General features: G+C 39.8%; 1 protein-coding gene across 1 annotated transcript in view; it reads left to right on the plus strand.

Annotated features, from left to right (window-relative positions):
* The first annotated feature begins 1691 nt into the window (after nt 1–1691).
* The window catches only part of Ralgapa2 (Ral GTPase activating protein, alpha subunit 2 (catalytic)), a 304448-nt gene continuing 288395 nt past the window's right edge, over nt 1692–17744 (plus strand). The window contains exon 1 of the mRNA XM_013027112.1: nt 1692–1918. Coding sequence (XP_012882566.1) covers nt 1813–1918 — 106 coding nt within the window. The 5' untranslated portion in view covers nt 1692–1812. The remainder of the gene's footprint in view (nt 1919–17744) is intronic.

Consider the following 17744-nt stretch of genomic DNA (forward strand, 5'->3'; position numbering starts at 1 on the left):
CCTCTAAGAAAAATCCATAAATACACTTTTGGAGAGTTTGTGGCCTTGATCTATGATGTTATCTGGGGAATCACTATATAGGGCAGCTTTATCATTATCCTAAGTATGGGGATTACATCTTTTGGTCTGTGAGGTTCATTCCTATTGCTGGAATCTATCAGTTGTCTCGGTTCCTTTATATTGAGGAATAATATTCCATTGTACGAGTATGCTGTTTTGACAACTCTAAAAACACAACTTCTAACAACTGTGAGACATATTTGGTACTGGGTATTACAACTATTTTTGATTTTTACTCTGAGTTTAGTTGAGTACTTGTAGAATCCAGATGTTGTCCTCAGTGATGAGGATACATGGTTTGTAAATTCCTGGCACTTCCCTCAAGTTATGGTTCAACTAGAAGTAAAACAAAACAAAACAAAACAAAACAACAACAGTTGGGTTGTCTCAATTTGGAGGAAGAACACGTGATTCTAGCCAGCTACTTGATGAAAAATCTGAAATGATGTAAAAGGTTTTGGGATCTCATATGCTAAAAAATAATATTACGGGGCTGGGAAGGTGGCTTGCATGCATGAGGCCGAGGGTTCGATTCCTCAGCACCACATAGGCAGAAAAAGTCGGAAGTGGCGCTGTGACTCAAGTGATAGAGCACTAGCCTTGAGCTTAGGAGCTGAGGGACAGCACCCAGGCCCAGAGTTCAGGCCCCACAACCGACAAAGTAAATAAATAAATATAATATTATGTTTTTCTTATAGAAAAGCTGTCCATCTTCCATCTCAAAGTGTTGCTACAGGGAACAGGCACCTATCCGAGAGTTAGGTCCCTCAGGTTCTATTTCTGGTTCTGCTACTGGAGGCTTTGTGGTCTTGCAAAACATATAGAATGTACCCTTCCTACAAAGCGAGAGCTTGAGGTGCCCTCCGAGATAGCGTTCTCTGTCCTTCAAGTGCAATTAGGTCTCAGGAACCTAGGGAACTGGCTGGACTCCTCATCGGGGTCTTCTCTTCTGCAAAACGGAGCTATTTTAGTGTGAAATTGGAATCACAATTTTGGCACCTACTGGCTCCCTAATTATGAATCCATAAGCTAAACCTAGAAATACTTTGCATTTTAAACGGCTTGCAATTTTTTTTACAGAGTTTTTTGTTTTTGTTTGTGTTCTTTTTACACCAGAGGGAAACGGGTTGGGTCCCCAAGGTGAAGGTAAGACACAGTCTGTCCAGATCCTGGAAAGGAGGGCGCAACACCGGACTTCATTTCCCAGGAGCGTTTGCAGCTTACGGCGGGGCGGGACCACGTGCTCATAGCTCCCCCTACCGACTCTTTGCGTGACAAAGACTCGCGAACTTGATTGGAGGGCCTCTTTCATAGTGCATCCCGGGACTTGTAGTCCAGAATACATCTGAGTCAAGCTTCTTTGTGATTCGCGGCGCCGACTCTACGCGCGTCCCCGCTAGGGACGAACAGACCGGCTGGTGTCAGGTGAGGTGGGTCTGACCCTGTGCGCGCGCACCGTTCCCGGTGGGGAGCGAGGAGGGAGGTGGGGGCCGGCCTTTATCTCCCGCGGGGCGGGGCCGTCGGTTCCGCGTCGACGCCGTCTTCCTGGCTCCGCCCCTTTGCCGGGCTTGGCCCGCCCCTCCTTCCTGGAGTCACTGCTGAGGCGGCGGCGGCGGCGGCGGTGGCGGCTGCCGGGAGGGGGGCGGCGAGCGGCCAGCACGACTCGCGCGGGTCCAGACCTTATGTGGTGACTCTCGTGCTGCCGTCAGCGCCTCCTGCCCCGCCGGCGGGGCTCGGGCTTCTCGCGGCGGGATGTTCTCCCGAAGGAGCCACGGGGACGTGAAAAAGTCCACCCAGAAGGTGCTGGACCCTAAGAAAGACGTGCTGACCCGCCTGAAGCACCTGCGGGCGCTGCTGGGTGAGGCGCGCGCCCCGGAATCGGGGACACCTGCCGGGGGCGCGGCGGGGGGGGCGCTCGTCAGTGACCGGCCCCGAGACCCCGGAGCGGGTGGGGCGCGGTGACCGGGTGGGGGTGCCGGGGCGGGGCATGGGGTGGGCTCCGACCTCCTCTCCGTCCCGGCTGTGGGGACCCCCGGGGCATTGTTCCGGGAAAGCTGCAGCCTGGCCTCCGGCACTGTGCCGCGGTGCCCGAGTGGAAACTTAACTCTGGGTGTGTGTCCGCCTGGTAACCTCGAGGCTAGGCACAGCGGTGACCCTGACTAGCCCCTGTCCTCCCCGGCAAATACACCGAGCCCCAAGTGGCAGGCACCCTCGAGCGTGCGCGCGCACACACCACACACACACACACACACACACACACACACACTACCACGCATGCATGCACCCCCCCCCCCCGCACACACACACACCGTGAACTGTCACAGCCCCACGTTTTAACGTTTTAATATTTGAGGCTGATACCTTAGGTAGACCTGAGAGCCCTAAGTGCTGTCAACTTGAGCTGAAATTGAACTCTCATCTCTCTCATTCTCTCCTATTTAAAATTTTGACTTTTGAATACAAACCCCCTAAATAGACTGATTCTCCAAATTTAGCTGTCAAGCAGTCTTCCTATGCCCCCTTTGAAAATATAAGTATTATTTGGCTTTGGCTTTTCTTTCTTTAATTAAAAATATATGTATTTATTATATATTATATATTTATTATATATTTATCACATATATATACATATATATGTATATATAAAATCTTGGTGTGAAGGGAGCTCCTCTGCCTGTTTGGAGGGAGGGGGTTTTTCTTGGGGGTCAGAGAAGCTGTTTGCAGGATGACAACCATGGTTCCATGTTGTCTTTTGTTTTTATGACCTTCTGGGTGAAGGTTCTGCTTGAACACAGGTGGGTCTGGAATTGTCCTGTGGTGAAGCTCACCCACTCCTCTTTGGTCTGAAGTACCCACAGGCCTCTAGTTGTCTGTTGCTAGTGATCTTCCCTTCTCTTCCCCTAACTTGCCCTCCTTTTTTCCTTCCCCGCTCCTCCTCTCCTTTCCTCTCCCCTTCCATCTCCTCTCCTCTCTCTTATCCCTTTTTTATCACCTTATCTTTCCCCCTCTTAACTTTTGTTTGAATTGATAATCTGTCTATGGACAGACTTATCTATATGCATTTTGAGGCCAAGAAAAAGTCCCCTATGTTTCTTTTCTTTTTTTGCGGGGGGGGGGGGAGTGGGGATATACTTACTGGTGCTGTCCCTTAGTTTTTTCTTCTGAAGGCTGTTTCTCCATTCCATGATCCTTGGTTAATTGGAGATAAAAGTCTTATGGACTTTCCTGCCTGCGCTAGCTTTGAACCGAGATCCTTAGATCTCAGCCTCCTGAGTAGTTAGGATTACAGTATGAGCCACCAGCACCTTGCTAAATCACTTAATTTTAATGTGGCTATCCCTTGAGAAAATATAGTATATTGATTTTATATATGAGAGTTTAAAATATCTTATTCATGGGATTAAAAGTTGCTAATTATTAATAATTGTAATCTGTGAGCCACTCTTATTTAAGGGGGAAAAACACCGAACAAACCAAATTAAGGAAAAAAAAACAGGCAACATCAAACCAATCAACCAAAAAAAAAATCTCCAAATCTAAACACAAACAAACAAACACTAAGAACACAGCACCCAAGTGAAATTACCCATCTCAGATTCCTGGAGATAAAACTTTCTTGTTCAGTTTGGAATGAAATGTAAATCAGTTACTGTTACAGGGATTAGTTTCAAGACTTTTGAAAACAAAATGTGGTGTTTGTGGTTGAGTTGAACTTTCCTCTTCCTGTAGTAAATAACACTTGCACACAGGTTGCTTTGTGACTGGGTTCTTGGTAGTGACTGATTAACACCTTCTATAGGGACATTTTTGATAAAGGAAAGTTGAGCAGTATTTTTAAAACATTTGATACTTTGGGACTTTTTGCTAGAGAATTTAAACCTTTGTTCTGTCCAAGTCTACAAATATAAGTTGGCTACATTTTATAAAGACAGAATCAATTAAATCTAGATCAGCTGGTTTCATGGAGATACTCAGTCCATGGCTACCATTGTGAGAAAGTAGATAATTTTCAGGGTCATATAATTATAGTTCCTCTAAGGTGCATATATATAAAGCACACTTCTTATTTCATTGAGCATATTATGACCTCAGATTTGTAAGGTGAAGAAGTTGTTTGGATTTCCTTAGGTGTATTTTGTTGTTGTTGATGCAGTTGTAATGGCCAAGATTTCTTTATTTACTTCTATGATCTTTATCTGTAGGGACTAGACTTTTTGTACAATTTGTCTGAGGACTTTTATTCATAAAGTTTAATGTAAACCTTTGGGCACTGCCTATTTAAGAATAAAGTTTGCTGAGAAAACAAAGGGCTTTTGAAGTGAGACAGGAATTAAACCAAAATCAAGGAAACTGAGGGAAATTAGTAGTAATCACTATTGTATTTTAATGTATATATTTTATGTAACACTTGATTTTTACGTATTTTATCTTCAAGTGATAATAAAGAGATTATTTTTTTCCACATGTAAGGGTATTACAACTTACCTGAGTTTGTAGCCTGTCTCTGCCATTTGCAGCTTTATGAACTTGGGCTAGTTACTTACTCTGCCTTGGAACCCCAGTTCCTTTACCCTCTTAATTGAATATGGTGTGGGTTGAGTATGATGTGTAAGTGACTTCAGCTTGGAGGAGTCATTTATCAGCTCCCTCTTGCATTGCCTTTCTTCCACCATTAATAGAATACAACAAGTATTTTCCCCACCTTTCCTATTTTTGATAATAGCAATGGATTTATTTTTTCTTTATTAAAAGTAGGTTGTATTCCATACAATTTTCTGAGAAACAGTTGTAGAGTGTGTATAGAATAATGTCTTAGTATTATGATAATGGCTCCAGACATGCTTTGACCTGAATAAATATTGTATTCTTTCTTTCTTTCTTTCTTTCTTTCTTTCTTTCTTTCTTTCTTTCTCTCTCTCTCTTTCTTTCTCTCTTTCTTTCTCTCTCTCTTTCTTTCTCTCTCTCTTTCTTTCTCTCTCTCTTTCTTTCTTTCTCTCGTTCTTTCTTTTTGGTCAGTCACAGGGCTTGAACTCAGGGCCTGGGTGCTGTTCCTGAGGGTTTTCTTCCCCTCCTGTTCCAGGCTAGCCCTCTACCACATTGATCTGCATTGCCACTTCTGGTTTTCTGGTGGTTAATTGGTTACTCTTAAGCTTTCCTGCCTGGGCTGGCTTAGAAGCATGATCCTCAAACCTCAGCCTCCTGAGTAGCTAGGATTAGTGACACCAGTGCCCAGCTTGGCCTGATATTTTAAACTTTATTTTCAAGAAGAAAAAAGAGAAGCAATGCAGGCCTTACAAGGTATAAACTATGAACTACATTTGATAATGTTTATTAACTGAATTAGAGGAAGAATGAAGAACTGAGTTTGGGGAAAGTAGATGAGTAAACAAAGCAAAATAAACAAAAAACATTTCTATGTATCATTATATTGCTCCATCCAAGATTCCATGTCCAATTGAAAGTTGGGTACCTAATATGAATCTCAAAATAATATTAATATGATAGGAAGGGTCAATGTAAAACAATGATAAGCATGATACTTAATATAAATGCACAGTTGATTATGTGTTAGATTTTGTAGGAATTCAGAAGACAAAAAAAATGACATAGAAACAGCATCTTAAAGGTGCTTTAATTCATGCTAGGGCCTGAAGAATGTTTAGACTAGACTCCAATAGAAATGTAATGTGAGCAGAGCATGATGGTAAATGCCTGTAAACCTAGCACTCAGGAGACTGAGACAGGAAGATGTAAATTTCCAGGGTGGTCTGGACTATATAGTGAACTCTTGTCTCAAAAAACCAAAATAAAAAGTAATGTGAGCCACATGTGTAATTTTTTTTAGTAACCACAATTAATAAAAAGAAACAGGTGGAATTTTAATATATTTTATTTAACTTCATGCATCAAGTATATATATTGTATTAATAGATAATATTCAATATTAATATTTTAAATTTCCATAATGTATCTGAAATCAGTGTATATATAGACTGTATATTTCTTTATATTACATGTATATTTATTTTTAATTTATTTTATTTTTCCCAGTCCTGGGGCTTGAACTGAGGGCCTGGGCACTGTCCCTGAGCTTTGGCTCTTTTGCTCAAGGTTAGCATTTTACCACTTGAGAGTCACAGCACCTTTTCTGGCCTTTTCTGTTTATGTGGTATTGAGGAATCAAACCCAGGCCTTCAAGCATGCTAGGCAAGCACTCTTACCACTAAGCCACATTCCCAGCCCTACAATGTATATTTATATTCTCTATGCTTATAGTATATATCCATACTTACTAGTCACATCTCAAGTATTCAGTAGCCAAATGTGGCTAGTGACCACACATTGGACAGAGTGGGATCAGTATTTGGGGAAATAGAAGGAGGTGTTCCAACCAATCCAAGGAAGATGGAAGAAGAGGTAAAATATAGTGATGTGAGAGTAAGGACACCAGCATGATGCTCCCTTTTATTCTGTGTGGGAATGATGAGGGGGTAGCGTTGGGCACAGAGGAGCATTACTCCGAAGACACCAACAATGTTCAAAGGCTAATGTCAAAAGTGTGCAAATGTTAGGGGTACAGGAGGGTGGTGGGGAGGAGAATGGGGTCCAGATTGTACATAGGTTTGTTTGCCTCAGTTGGTAGTTAGCATCTATCCTGAAGGTGTGAAACTTTTTAGTAGGCTGGTGGATAAGACCCAAGAATCATCTTTTCCAACAGGGCCAGGATGGACAGTTTGGGAGGGGTAGAACTGAAGGCAGGGAGTTCATTGAGGGGATTATGGAAGTAATAGAGCGTACAGATGATGGATTGCCTGAAATAAGATGCTGTCAGTGAATGAAGAGAAGGAGTGGGTTCTAGAGATCTGAGCAATAGATCTAGTGAGTTTCTGTAGGTGTGGTAATGAAAGCCAGGGCTGCAGAAATAGACCCAGGAATGGTAAGTGTGAAGAAGAGATTTGAGATTAGAGGCTGTGACAGTCTAGTCAAATAAAAGATTTAGACTTCAGATTTAGAACCAGAGAGAAAACAGTTTCTTACAAATGCTCTATTGACAGAGCAAAAATATAACATTTAAAGTTATTTCCTCTGGCGCTTCTATTGCTTTAAATAGTTCACTTATAATTTCAAGTAATGTTCTCCTTTAAACTTAGTTCATTAGTAGTATTTTTTTACACTTTGCTCTCTCTTTCTCTTTTGGCATTACTAAGGTTAGAACTCAGTGCTTGCTAGACTGGTGCTTTGCCAAGTGAGCCTCTCCCCACCCCATCCTTTTTTGCTTTATTTTTCAGATAGGCTCTCATATTTTTGCCTGGGTTGGCACTGGCTTCCTGTGTAGTTGGGATGACAGGTGTGTGGCATCACCTCCAGTGTTTTTATTGGTGAGATGGGTTCTTGTGAACTTTTTGCTCAGGATGATTGAATTGAAATACTCCCAGTTGTTAATTCTGAAGCAGCTAGGAAGCTACAGGTGTGCTACCATATCTGACCTGTTCATCTCGTTTTTAACTACAAACATTTGCCAAAATAATTTGCCTTTTCGTTTTCTTCTCCTTTGTTTCCCTTTCTAATACAGTTTTGCTGTGTAGCATAGGCTGACCTTGAGCTTTTGATCCTCCGGTCTCCACCTTCTGAGCTTATCAGGAAGAATCACAGATGTGTCATAATGCCTCCCCTCTGCTTTCCTCCCATTCCCCCCTCTTTTATTTCCCCTTCCTTCTTGTTTTTCTTTTTTTCTTCCTCTGATATAAGTCATACCTCTATAATCATCTTGGAAAACAGCCTTTTCTATGTATTGTGTTTTTTCCTTAGAATAGGTGTGCCAGTTATATCGCTGGGCTTAAAGCATGTTTATGGTTTGATCCACATTGCTTTCGTCTGTTGCTCCATTGGCCCTGGCATCACCAAGGGTTGAGACTACCATTTTCATTGTACCCTGCCTAGCAAAAAAAGACCTTTATATAATTTGATATCTCGTGGCAGGTATTTTGGATAATGAGAGTTAATGAGAGTATATTAGAGCTAGAGAAATTGGGAAGGAATTATGGCTAGTGATTGGGGTGGTAAGTTTGGTGTTCTACATGTTGAGAAGAGGTAAGATCCGAATACAGTGTCTGGGAAGAAGATCGTGGAGTGTAATGAGAGGATAGAAGGCTATGATATGGTTGTTTATTATCATGATCTCATTTGACTCTTCCCATTACCCAGATGAAGGTAGTGTTCCTGCTTTCAACCTATAGAGGAAACTGAGATTCAATAACTTTGTCTTCTAGCTCCTAGCCTGTAAGTGGCAGAGCTGGCATCCATATGTTTATGAAGCCAGTGCTGTGCTTCTGTTAGTTATCTGATTCAAAGGAATATTTACTCAACAAAACATATATTTACCCATCAGAATGAGTGTTAACATATAAATAAAGACCATTGTTTTTACATGTCTCCCCAAAATGTTGCTGTGATGTTTGTAGCTTTTTTCCTGGTTTGTCTATTATCTTCCAAGGAAGACTACTTGGGAAGATGATATTTGATGTGAGCCTGTAAGGAGATAAAAAGACTGCTTTTGTGTTTTAGTATTCATTGACCTCTCTATGCCCATGGCAGGTCTAGCAGGTAGGTGGTAAGATATTTGCATAGGCATTAATGCCTCATAGGCATTCTATTTCCAAAACAAAGCTGGTAGATATTATTTCAGGTTCTTCATGCAGTCCTAGTATGATCACAGTTAGTTGACATTGTTTGGACCGAAGACAGTTTGTTAAAATGCTCCCATTGTTAGATTTTTCACCAGTAACTGGTAGTTTGTAAATTCCTAGATGTAAAATGAACTTCTGATACATGTCTCATACAAATACACAGTTCCTGCTTCTGGGGGCTTACGTTTGTCTAGATGTGAAAAAGGTGAATCTATGATATATGCCTGAGCTCAGAAATTTTGTTTGCAATAACTGGAAAAAAACAACAACACGTTTTTACCTTTTGTTATGAGAAGGAAGGTCCAGAATTGGTAGGTCCAGAATGTTTAATTTTGTTTGTAAGCACTTTATTTGTGGACAAGCATAAATACTGTTTGTGGTACTAATTGTTGGTCTCTAAACTGAGTATCAGACAAAACTATAGGAAAGTTGACATTTTTTTCTTTGTCAGTCGTGGGGCTTGAACTCTGGGCCTGGGTGCTGTCCCTCAGGTCTTCAGCTCAAGGAGAGCCCTCTATCACTTGAGCCACAGTGCCGCTTCTGGTTTTCTAGTGGTTTATTGGAGATAAGAGTCTTACTTCCAGGAGCTGGTGGCTCAAGTGGTAGAGGGCTGTAATCCTAGCTACTCAGGAGGTTGAGATCTGAGGGTCTCGGGTTCAAAGCCAGCCCAAGCAGGAAAGTCCATGAGACCCTTATCTCAAACCTCTCAGAAAACTGGAAGTGGTGCTGTGGCTCAAGTGGTAGAGCGATAGCCTTGAGTTGAAGAGCTGAAGGACAGTACCCAGGCCCAGAGTTCAAGCCCCACGACCAACAGAAAGAAAGAAAAAGAAAGAAAGAAAAGAAAGAAAGGAAGGAAGGAGGAAGAAAAGAGTCTCATGAACTTTCCTGCCTGGGCTGGCTTTGAACCATAATCCTCAGATCTCAGTATCCTGAGCTAGGATTACAGGCATGAGCCACTGGCACCCGATATAACAGAAGTTGACATTTTCTTTAAGTTGACTTTCAAAGTAGCAACTGATTCCACTTAAACTTTGAAATTATTCTAAAAAGAATAATAGAATTGCTGTTCTGAAAATTAAGAATAATTAATATGGCTGGATGCTAATGGTTTACACATACAACCAGGAAGATGAGATCTGAGAGTTGTGGTTCAAGGCCAGCCCAGGCAAACAAAGCACTTACATCTAATTAACCAGTAGAAAGCTGGAAATAGAGCTGTGGCTCAAGTAGTAGAGTGTCAACCATGAGAAAAAGCTGAAGGGCAACTCCTAGGCTTTGAGTTAAAGTCCAAGTACGTAAAGGATCATTATTATGAAAATGTAGTAACCAACTATTTTGTCCTTGGATTAAAAATAATTCAGTCACCATTTTTTGTACATTGTGTGTAAGTGTGGGTGTATGTATTCAAATTACTAAAGCATAAGCCCAATATTTAGGACTTAGAAAGAGAAATAGGTATGTAAACAATGGGCCTTGCCAGAGGGCTTAAGCTGCATGGTGGAATGGGTGTAACTGTAGAGGTGGTCATAGGTGCAAAGGAGGAGCAGTAGCCACCCTCCAGAAGATTTCAGAAGGTCAGGTCTGAGGTTGGATTTGAACAATGGAAAAGGGACTTTGCCAAGTTGTCAAGTTGGGGATGAGAGTACATCAGGGAGAAGAGCTTGTGCCAAGGTAATTGTGTGAGGCACCCTGGATTTAAGTGTACAGTGGCTTTTACCCTGCGATACAAGTAGACAATGGAAATCTGGTGAACAATTTTATATAGAGAAAGAGTCAGAGCAGTTGTCCTCCTTTGGTGTAGGGTCTGGGAGTCCCAGTCTTAGAAGCTGGTAGAGAGGGAGTTTCCATCTTAGTGGATTGTAAGCTCTTGAAGGTGTATGCTGGTGATTATTTGGAGACACCTACATCAAATTGAATCCCACATTCAAAGGATGCAGAAGAGAAATAGAGAGTAGAGAGATGGGACGTGAGGGAGAAGCACAGATCCTGAGTGAATGGAGGGGTTTAGCTCTCCTGTGCCAGTTACTGGATGTTACAGGAACTGGTAACTTGCTTTTTCCTTAGCTAGATTAAGTCTTGCAACTGAGAGAGTATCAAATTAATGTGCTAGGAAAAGATAGATTCTAGTTCGTGTGTGTGTGTGTGTGTAGATATAATTTTTATATTTTTAAGAACTAAAGATTTGAATTGTAAATAGGAACAAATGAAAAAGAACAACATTGAAAACACATAATGGGGTGTAATAATGGAGGAAAGGTATGATCTGCAGTAGGTTTAAAGTGGAGGGCAGGGTGGTAAGCTTGATGAGAGGGACACCTCTTCCTCTGAATCACTTGAAGAAAGCAAGAATAGGGGTGATGGATGACAGACATGTGAAGAGAGCTCCCATGTCATGATTTTGTTCTCTGTGAAGGTATAAAGGTAAGAGGTGAACTCATGTATCGAGCCAGAATTTTCACTCTCATGGTGATAGGATCTTGGTATGTCTTGCTCTTTCTTTTGTGCCATATGTCCCCCTTAAGAAAGGAAATACTATTATTTGTAAGGGCTTTTTTTCCTGTTCTTTTTGAGAGTGATTTCATAAATACATTTAGAGGGGGAAAATTCTTTATAGAATGAGGATAGTTTAAATACAGCAGATGTCACATCTCCTGCCCTACCACTCATTGTCCATGTCCCCCTTGGTGGGTATGAGGTGGGACTCCTTTATGCCCTCTGAGATATTCCTGCTTGCTGGCTGTGAATCTGGTGTTTAAGGGTCATTTTGATTTTCTGAACTTTGCCTTACATATGATTTAACTCCACCAAGATATAACTATAGTATTAATAGCTTATGTTCATGTGACATTATACTTGTGGGGTAAAATATCATATTCTCAAGTTAGTTAAAAGTGCTACCTTAAGAAATGAGTTCTTATTAATCTTAAAAGCATTTATTAAATATCTGTTTGTGAATGTATTTTAGGTGGTCTACAGTGCAAGTTCCAGCCTCCTGGTTTTGTCAGTTCAATTAGTTTTTTATTTTTTAGGCAAGAGGATGCAAATCTAATAGCAAAACCAAACAACTGAGAATTTGATGGAATTAAAAGAGGAACTTCAAGAAATTATATCTTTTAAAAGACTTATCTTAGATTCTTAGTAGAGCTTGTGTCTGAGATAATTTGGAATTCTCAGTTCAGAGTTTTAGCTTTGAGTTTTAGAAGAGATGTTTTATAACACCTTTGTGTCTTTTATATTGTTTTAGAAGCTGGAACCAGATATGGGAGATATAGAACACTACTTTGAAAGTACTTGTAATCTCTAACAGTATATACATGCTTTGATTTCACTATTATAGTGGTTTAATTTTTTAAAATTCCTTTTTGATGCAGTTTAGGATTCCATGGATACTGCCTTATGTTTGACTTTAAGTGCTAGCAGATAGTTGTTGGTTGTTAACCATGCTTTCAAGGCATTGCTTGTGTCGACTGTAGCTCTGAGAATGTTATACTGTGATTGACAGCCTGGCTGATGCATTCTGAATCCACCAGTTTTGAGCCAAAGTTGAGCTTCCCTTGGACTATTCCCAGCCTATTATTGAGCACAGTGGGAAAATTAATGCTGCATATTTCTGTGAAATCCAGATTCCTCTGATGGGCACCTGGGTTGAGGACTTCAGCTTTGCCAAAATTATCTCAGAACTGTGCTGAAGTCTGAGACTATTCCTACTCAACCTTTTTTTTTTTCTTTCACAGAAGTCAGAGCTGTATTTGTAATCTGTAGCCTCTCATTGCATTCTCCAGCTCATTTCCCCTTTAACTTTCTCAGATGTTTCTCCCTGGAAAATCTCTTATATGTTTAGTTCTCAGTATCTACTTCTCAGAGAGCCTAAACTTAAGACACCTTCTGTTTTCCTACAAGTATTATCTACCCAGCTCTGTAAAATTCTTCTAGGACATAGAACAGACATAGAACATAGACATCTTGTACATGCTCTTATCCTGAAGTCATCTTTCCTCAGACTTCCCATAGCATTTTGTAACTCTAATTTGAAGTTAGTGTCCTTGGGCTTTGTGTGTGTATGTGCCTGTGTATGCACACACATGTGCACTACTACTGAGGCTTGAACTTAGGATGTCGATTCTGTTCCTTAGCTTTTTTGCTCAAGGCTGGTGCTCTACCACTTGGATCACAGCTTCACTTCCAGTTTTTTGCTGGTTTATTGGAGAATCTCATGGACTTTTCTTTCTGCCTGAGGTAACTTTGAACTGTGATCTTCTTAGCCTCCTGAGTAGCTAGTATTATAGGCATGAACCACCTGCACCTGACATGTCACTTTTAAATGAAATAGAAAGTAAATAATGAACTAGAAAATTCTTGAAACTTGTAAGAGAAGTAGTTACATCCTCAGTACATTAAAAAATAATCCTACATATTAACAAGAAATATTATGCAATATTCAAAATATATGTATATACAAAGCCATAAATGAAGAAATGGCAAGACTCATGTTTTAAATATTATTTTCACTAACAATTTAAGATATAGAAATTTAATATGTATAATATTTGTCCCATGATATTAGCAAAGCTACTATTGCTTTTTTTTTCTTGCTTTATTTTCTTTCTGTGTACTTTAAAAGCTTTCTGATATACATTTGATAAGGACTGTAATTTGTTATAATCTTTCTGGAAAATAATTTGTTGATATTTATCAGTGATCTTTAAGATGTATTTATCATTTCTTCCTCTTCTAGGAAATTTTTTTTTTTTGGGTCCGGTTGTGGGGCCAGAACTCTGGGCCTGGGCACTGTCCCTCAGCTCTTCAGCTCAAGGCTAGCGCTCTACCACTTGAGCCACAGTGCCACTTCCGGCTTTTTTCTTTTTGCTTATGTGGTGCTGAGGAATCAAACCCAGGGCCTCATGCATGCATGGCAAGTGCTCTACCACTGAGCCACCTTCCCAGCCCATCTTCTAGGAAATTATAATTGATGAAATTCAAATATATTCTATTGAGAAATGCATTGAAATATTGTTTGGATTTTTATCAAAGCAAAATTCATATAACATAAAATTTTAAAATGAACACTTATTACAAAGCGAACACTTCAGTAGGTCTTAGAGCACTGACTGCTTGCTGTAGGACTACACCACCTTTACCTCCAGAGCATTTTCATCACTCAACAGAAAATTCTAATAATTGAGTACTTACCTCATAACCAGACTGGGCTTTTTATTTTTATTTTTATTATTTTTAATATTATAATAAATAAATACTATTTATAATAAATAAATAAAATATATTACCAGTATATTTTGAGTATTTGTACAAGTCAGGACTCTATTTTGAGTATTTGTACAAGTCAGGACTCTTGGTTGCAAGTAACAAAAACCCAGTTTAAACTAATTTAAGCAAAAGAAGGGATTGAGTAACACAGCTAACTTAACAATTTCAGGGTACATTTGACATTAGCAATAGCCATCCACAGAATTATAAGCATTGTCTAAGGGAATTCAGTCACATTCATCTCCTGTTTTCTTACCTCTGTGCTTGGTAAAAAGAAAAAATACTCCTTTCTACTTATGGGTTTTATGACTTCGTTTTATTCTTAGGCCAACTCACCCAAGTATAGACTTTGCCTGTCTGACACAACTCTGCAGTTAGTAAGTAATAGGAATATTATGGTCCCTCCCCTCAGGCCCAAGTCAGTGCCTGAGAATCTCTCTGATTGGCTTTACCTGGATCATAGCCTCGTATGTGCTAACCATGAGGTTGGAGAGATGGAGTCAGGTAAGGAGATGAGTTAGTTTGGATCACTTGTCTTGTTGTAGAGATAATGTCTCACTTTGGTTCCTATGGTTCTGAGAAAGTAATTCTGGAAGGCAGTCTAGCTTATTCCTACATAATATAGCACTGGTTTTATTCTCTATGTGTCTGTTTATACCACAAAATGAAGTTCATTGACTTTGTGTGTGTGTGCTAATTATCCTAGATCATTAAGGAATCCATAAATGACATTTCACTTAAGGCTGTGGATGATATTTAAGGATTTATTTATTAATTTGAGGGAGATGAAGTATTGCCCTTTGAACAAATAGAATTGGCCACTTTTTAAATTTACCTATGTTAGACTATCTTCATTTGTTAAAACTCATTCTACAAATAGTTATGAGCACCTGCTATTTGCAAATGAAGCTCCAGGTTAGTGGAACTCCTTTCTATTAAGGTAGATGGATGGCAATAAAATAACAAATATTATTTCCATGTATTGAATGAAACTTGACAAGAGTATGTATATGCCTTTGTCAAGATGCTGGTGTTAGGGGAGGCCTTTCTGAAGAAGAGGAGTTTAGACTAAAACCTAAGTTAAATGAGGGAGCAGCTTTGTGATTATTTTAGGAACTAGTATTCCAAGCAGAGGGAACTGTAAGTGCAAAGGCTTGGAGTTATTTAAATAAGCTCTGAATCTCACCAAAGCCCATAGAGTTAGAAAAGAGAGGGAGCAGGGAAAAGGAGCATGGTTTGGAGAGGAAGTATAGGTAAATCTAGGTGGGGGGTACAGCTTACTCTAAGTAAGAAAAGATGGGGAGGGGCCTCAGAGAGTATGAGGAGCAGAAGGATCTGAACTGACCCTTATATCTGTAAGAATCGCTGTGGTTCCTGCATGAAGAATAGACTTGTTTGGTTAACTTACCAAAGACTGGTTTTATGATTATGAGCTTTCTTTACAAAGTTTCTTTGGTTTTATTAAAATCCTTTGGCTCAACACGGAGCAATGACTTATGGCAGAAAAGAGGAAAGAGAAAGAACAATGATATTGGAAAAGTGAGTGATCATTGAAACCATGGCATACACTGGTGTGAAGAAAGATGGGGCAACACAGCCGGTGTTCCTCCTTACTGGAGGAGCAGTGATGAGGGAGCAATGATGAGAAGACAGTAGGAACCCTAAGTGGCCAGCCAATAGAACAAGGAATTTAGAGTGCATATGCTGCCACCCACACAGTGGACAGAGCGTATAACAAACAATACAGAGATGGGTTTGCTGTTATCCCAAACTGTAGTGACAGGCAAGGGCAGACACAATAAAAAGTACCTCAGATGTTGACAGGAAATTAGAGATCTGCCTGATGCTGAGTGAAAAAGAATGAACATAGGGAAATGTTGAGGGGACAGTTACATTAATAATTTACCTAGATAAACAATTACAAAAGGCAGTAAACATTGCAGATTAGCTCTATTCTAGATCTCCATTCAATTAGGACCCTGTTTTGCTGTGCTTTGTGTATTTCTTAGAAAGAGACCTTGAGGGAACCTAGATCTTTGTGTTGAAAATACATAATTTATGTTAACTATTGTTGGTATACAGGCCTTATTTGGATAGGTGGCTGTGATTGAGATAGTTAGGAACTATCACCAGAGGACAGAGTACATTTCTGGGCCCTGAGTTTGTTCCGTGTGAAAAATCACAATATATGTTTTTTTTCTTTCTACCCTCTTGCTGTTTCAGCTACATAGCAGCCCAAACACCTGAAGTCCTTTAGACTTAACAGAACTCTCCTTCTATTAAGGCAGATGGGCAACATGTAATAACAAATACTATTTCCAGGTATTGATAAAAGAAAAATGAAGCTTGAGAAGAGTATGTCTGTGTGCCTTTGTCTAGATGCTATGGTTAGGGAAAGCCTTTCTGAAGAAGAGATAGTGACTGTCCATTAGACCAACTCAGCACATCAATAAAACTTGCCTCTCCTTTTATTTGGAGAGAAGACTAGTCTCCTCTTTGGTCAATAGTGACTCCTTTCTGCTCATGCCTTTCCTGTATTGCCATGTACTTGGCTTAGTCTCATTCCTGTCTCTGTACCAAAGATCCTGTCTTTGGTAATATGGTGATTCAAACTGGAGGTTAGACATAAGAGGAGGATCTAGAACTAGATCCTCTAGTGCTCTAGAACTATCATTTCTGAGTATAGATCATATCTTTAGCATTATAGTGTGTTAATAAAAAGACTATTCTGGTTGTTGACAATCAGAAGTTGACTCGTGGTCTAAGGCTAGGTCCTGCACATGAATCTCCCTTTTGCCTTCAAAGATGGCATGCATTTGCTCATACCTTCAGTAGCTGGACAGAGGCAATTTCTTCTTGCTCAATATTCTATTTTTTTATACTTTTCAGAAAATGTCTAGAGAAGCATAGCTTTTCCTAAAGACAAAAAAATCTCAACATAATCTAAATAATTAGCTCTCTACAGGCATTATTTACAATATCTGTGCTATTACAGAAATATAATTAAGATATTGACCAGGAAATCTATTTATTATTTTTAGAGCATTTTAGAATTGATAAAAATACTACTTTATTATTTGGGTTTTGACTTTTCTTCATAGTTGAAAAGTATGACCTGGAGAAAAGTTTGGCCTGGTGTCATTAGTTGTTACTGCTGAGTTTTTTTTTCTTTTGTTGTGTATAGTCTGGCTTTGTAAAACATCTCTTTCCAAAACTCTCTAGAACCAGTCCTCCTCAAGAAATATATTTTTAAATATGCTTTTTATTGTGAAACTAGTATACAGAGGGGTTACAGTTACATGAGTAAGGTGATAAGTACATTTCCTATCGAGCATTGCTAATATTTTTTCCTTGTTCTGATCATTACATATTTAATATGAAATTTTCAAATGCAAAAGCAAATACATTTTTTTCAAAAAGTTGGAAAACCTTCTTAAATTTGGCAATCCTCTAATAACTGTTAGTTTTTTTAATAAACCTGTTGTCTGTGTTTGCTGTGCTGTTTCTGTTCTCTATCATATGCACATACATACATACAAACATGCTCTCATACATATACATCCATGTACAGTTACACACTCATACAGACGTAACTACATTATACATGATCTGACACTATTATTATTATTATTATTATTTTTTTGGGTCCGGTCGTGGGGCCTGAACTCTGGGCCTGGGTGCTGTCCCTCAGCTCTTCAGCTCAAGGCTAGCACTCTACCACTTGAGCCACAG

Source organism: Dipodomys ordii, unplaced genomic scaffold, assembly GCF_000151885.1.
Source record: "Dipodomys ordii isolate 6190 unplaced genomic scaffold, Dord_2.0 Scaffold99, whole genome shotgun sequence".
NCBI lineage: Eukaryota > Metazoa > Chordata > Mammalia > Rodentia > Heteromyidae > Dipodomys > Dipodomys ordii.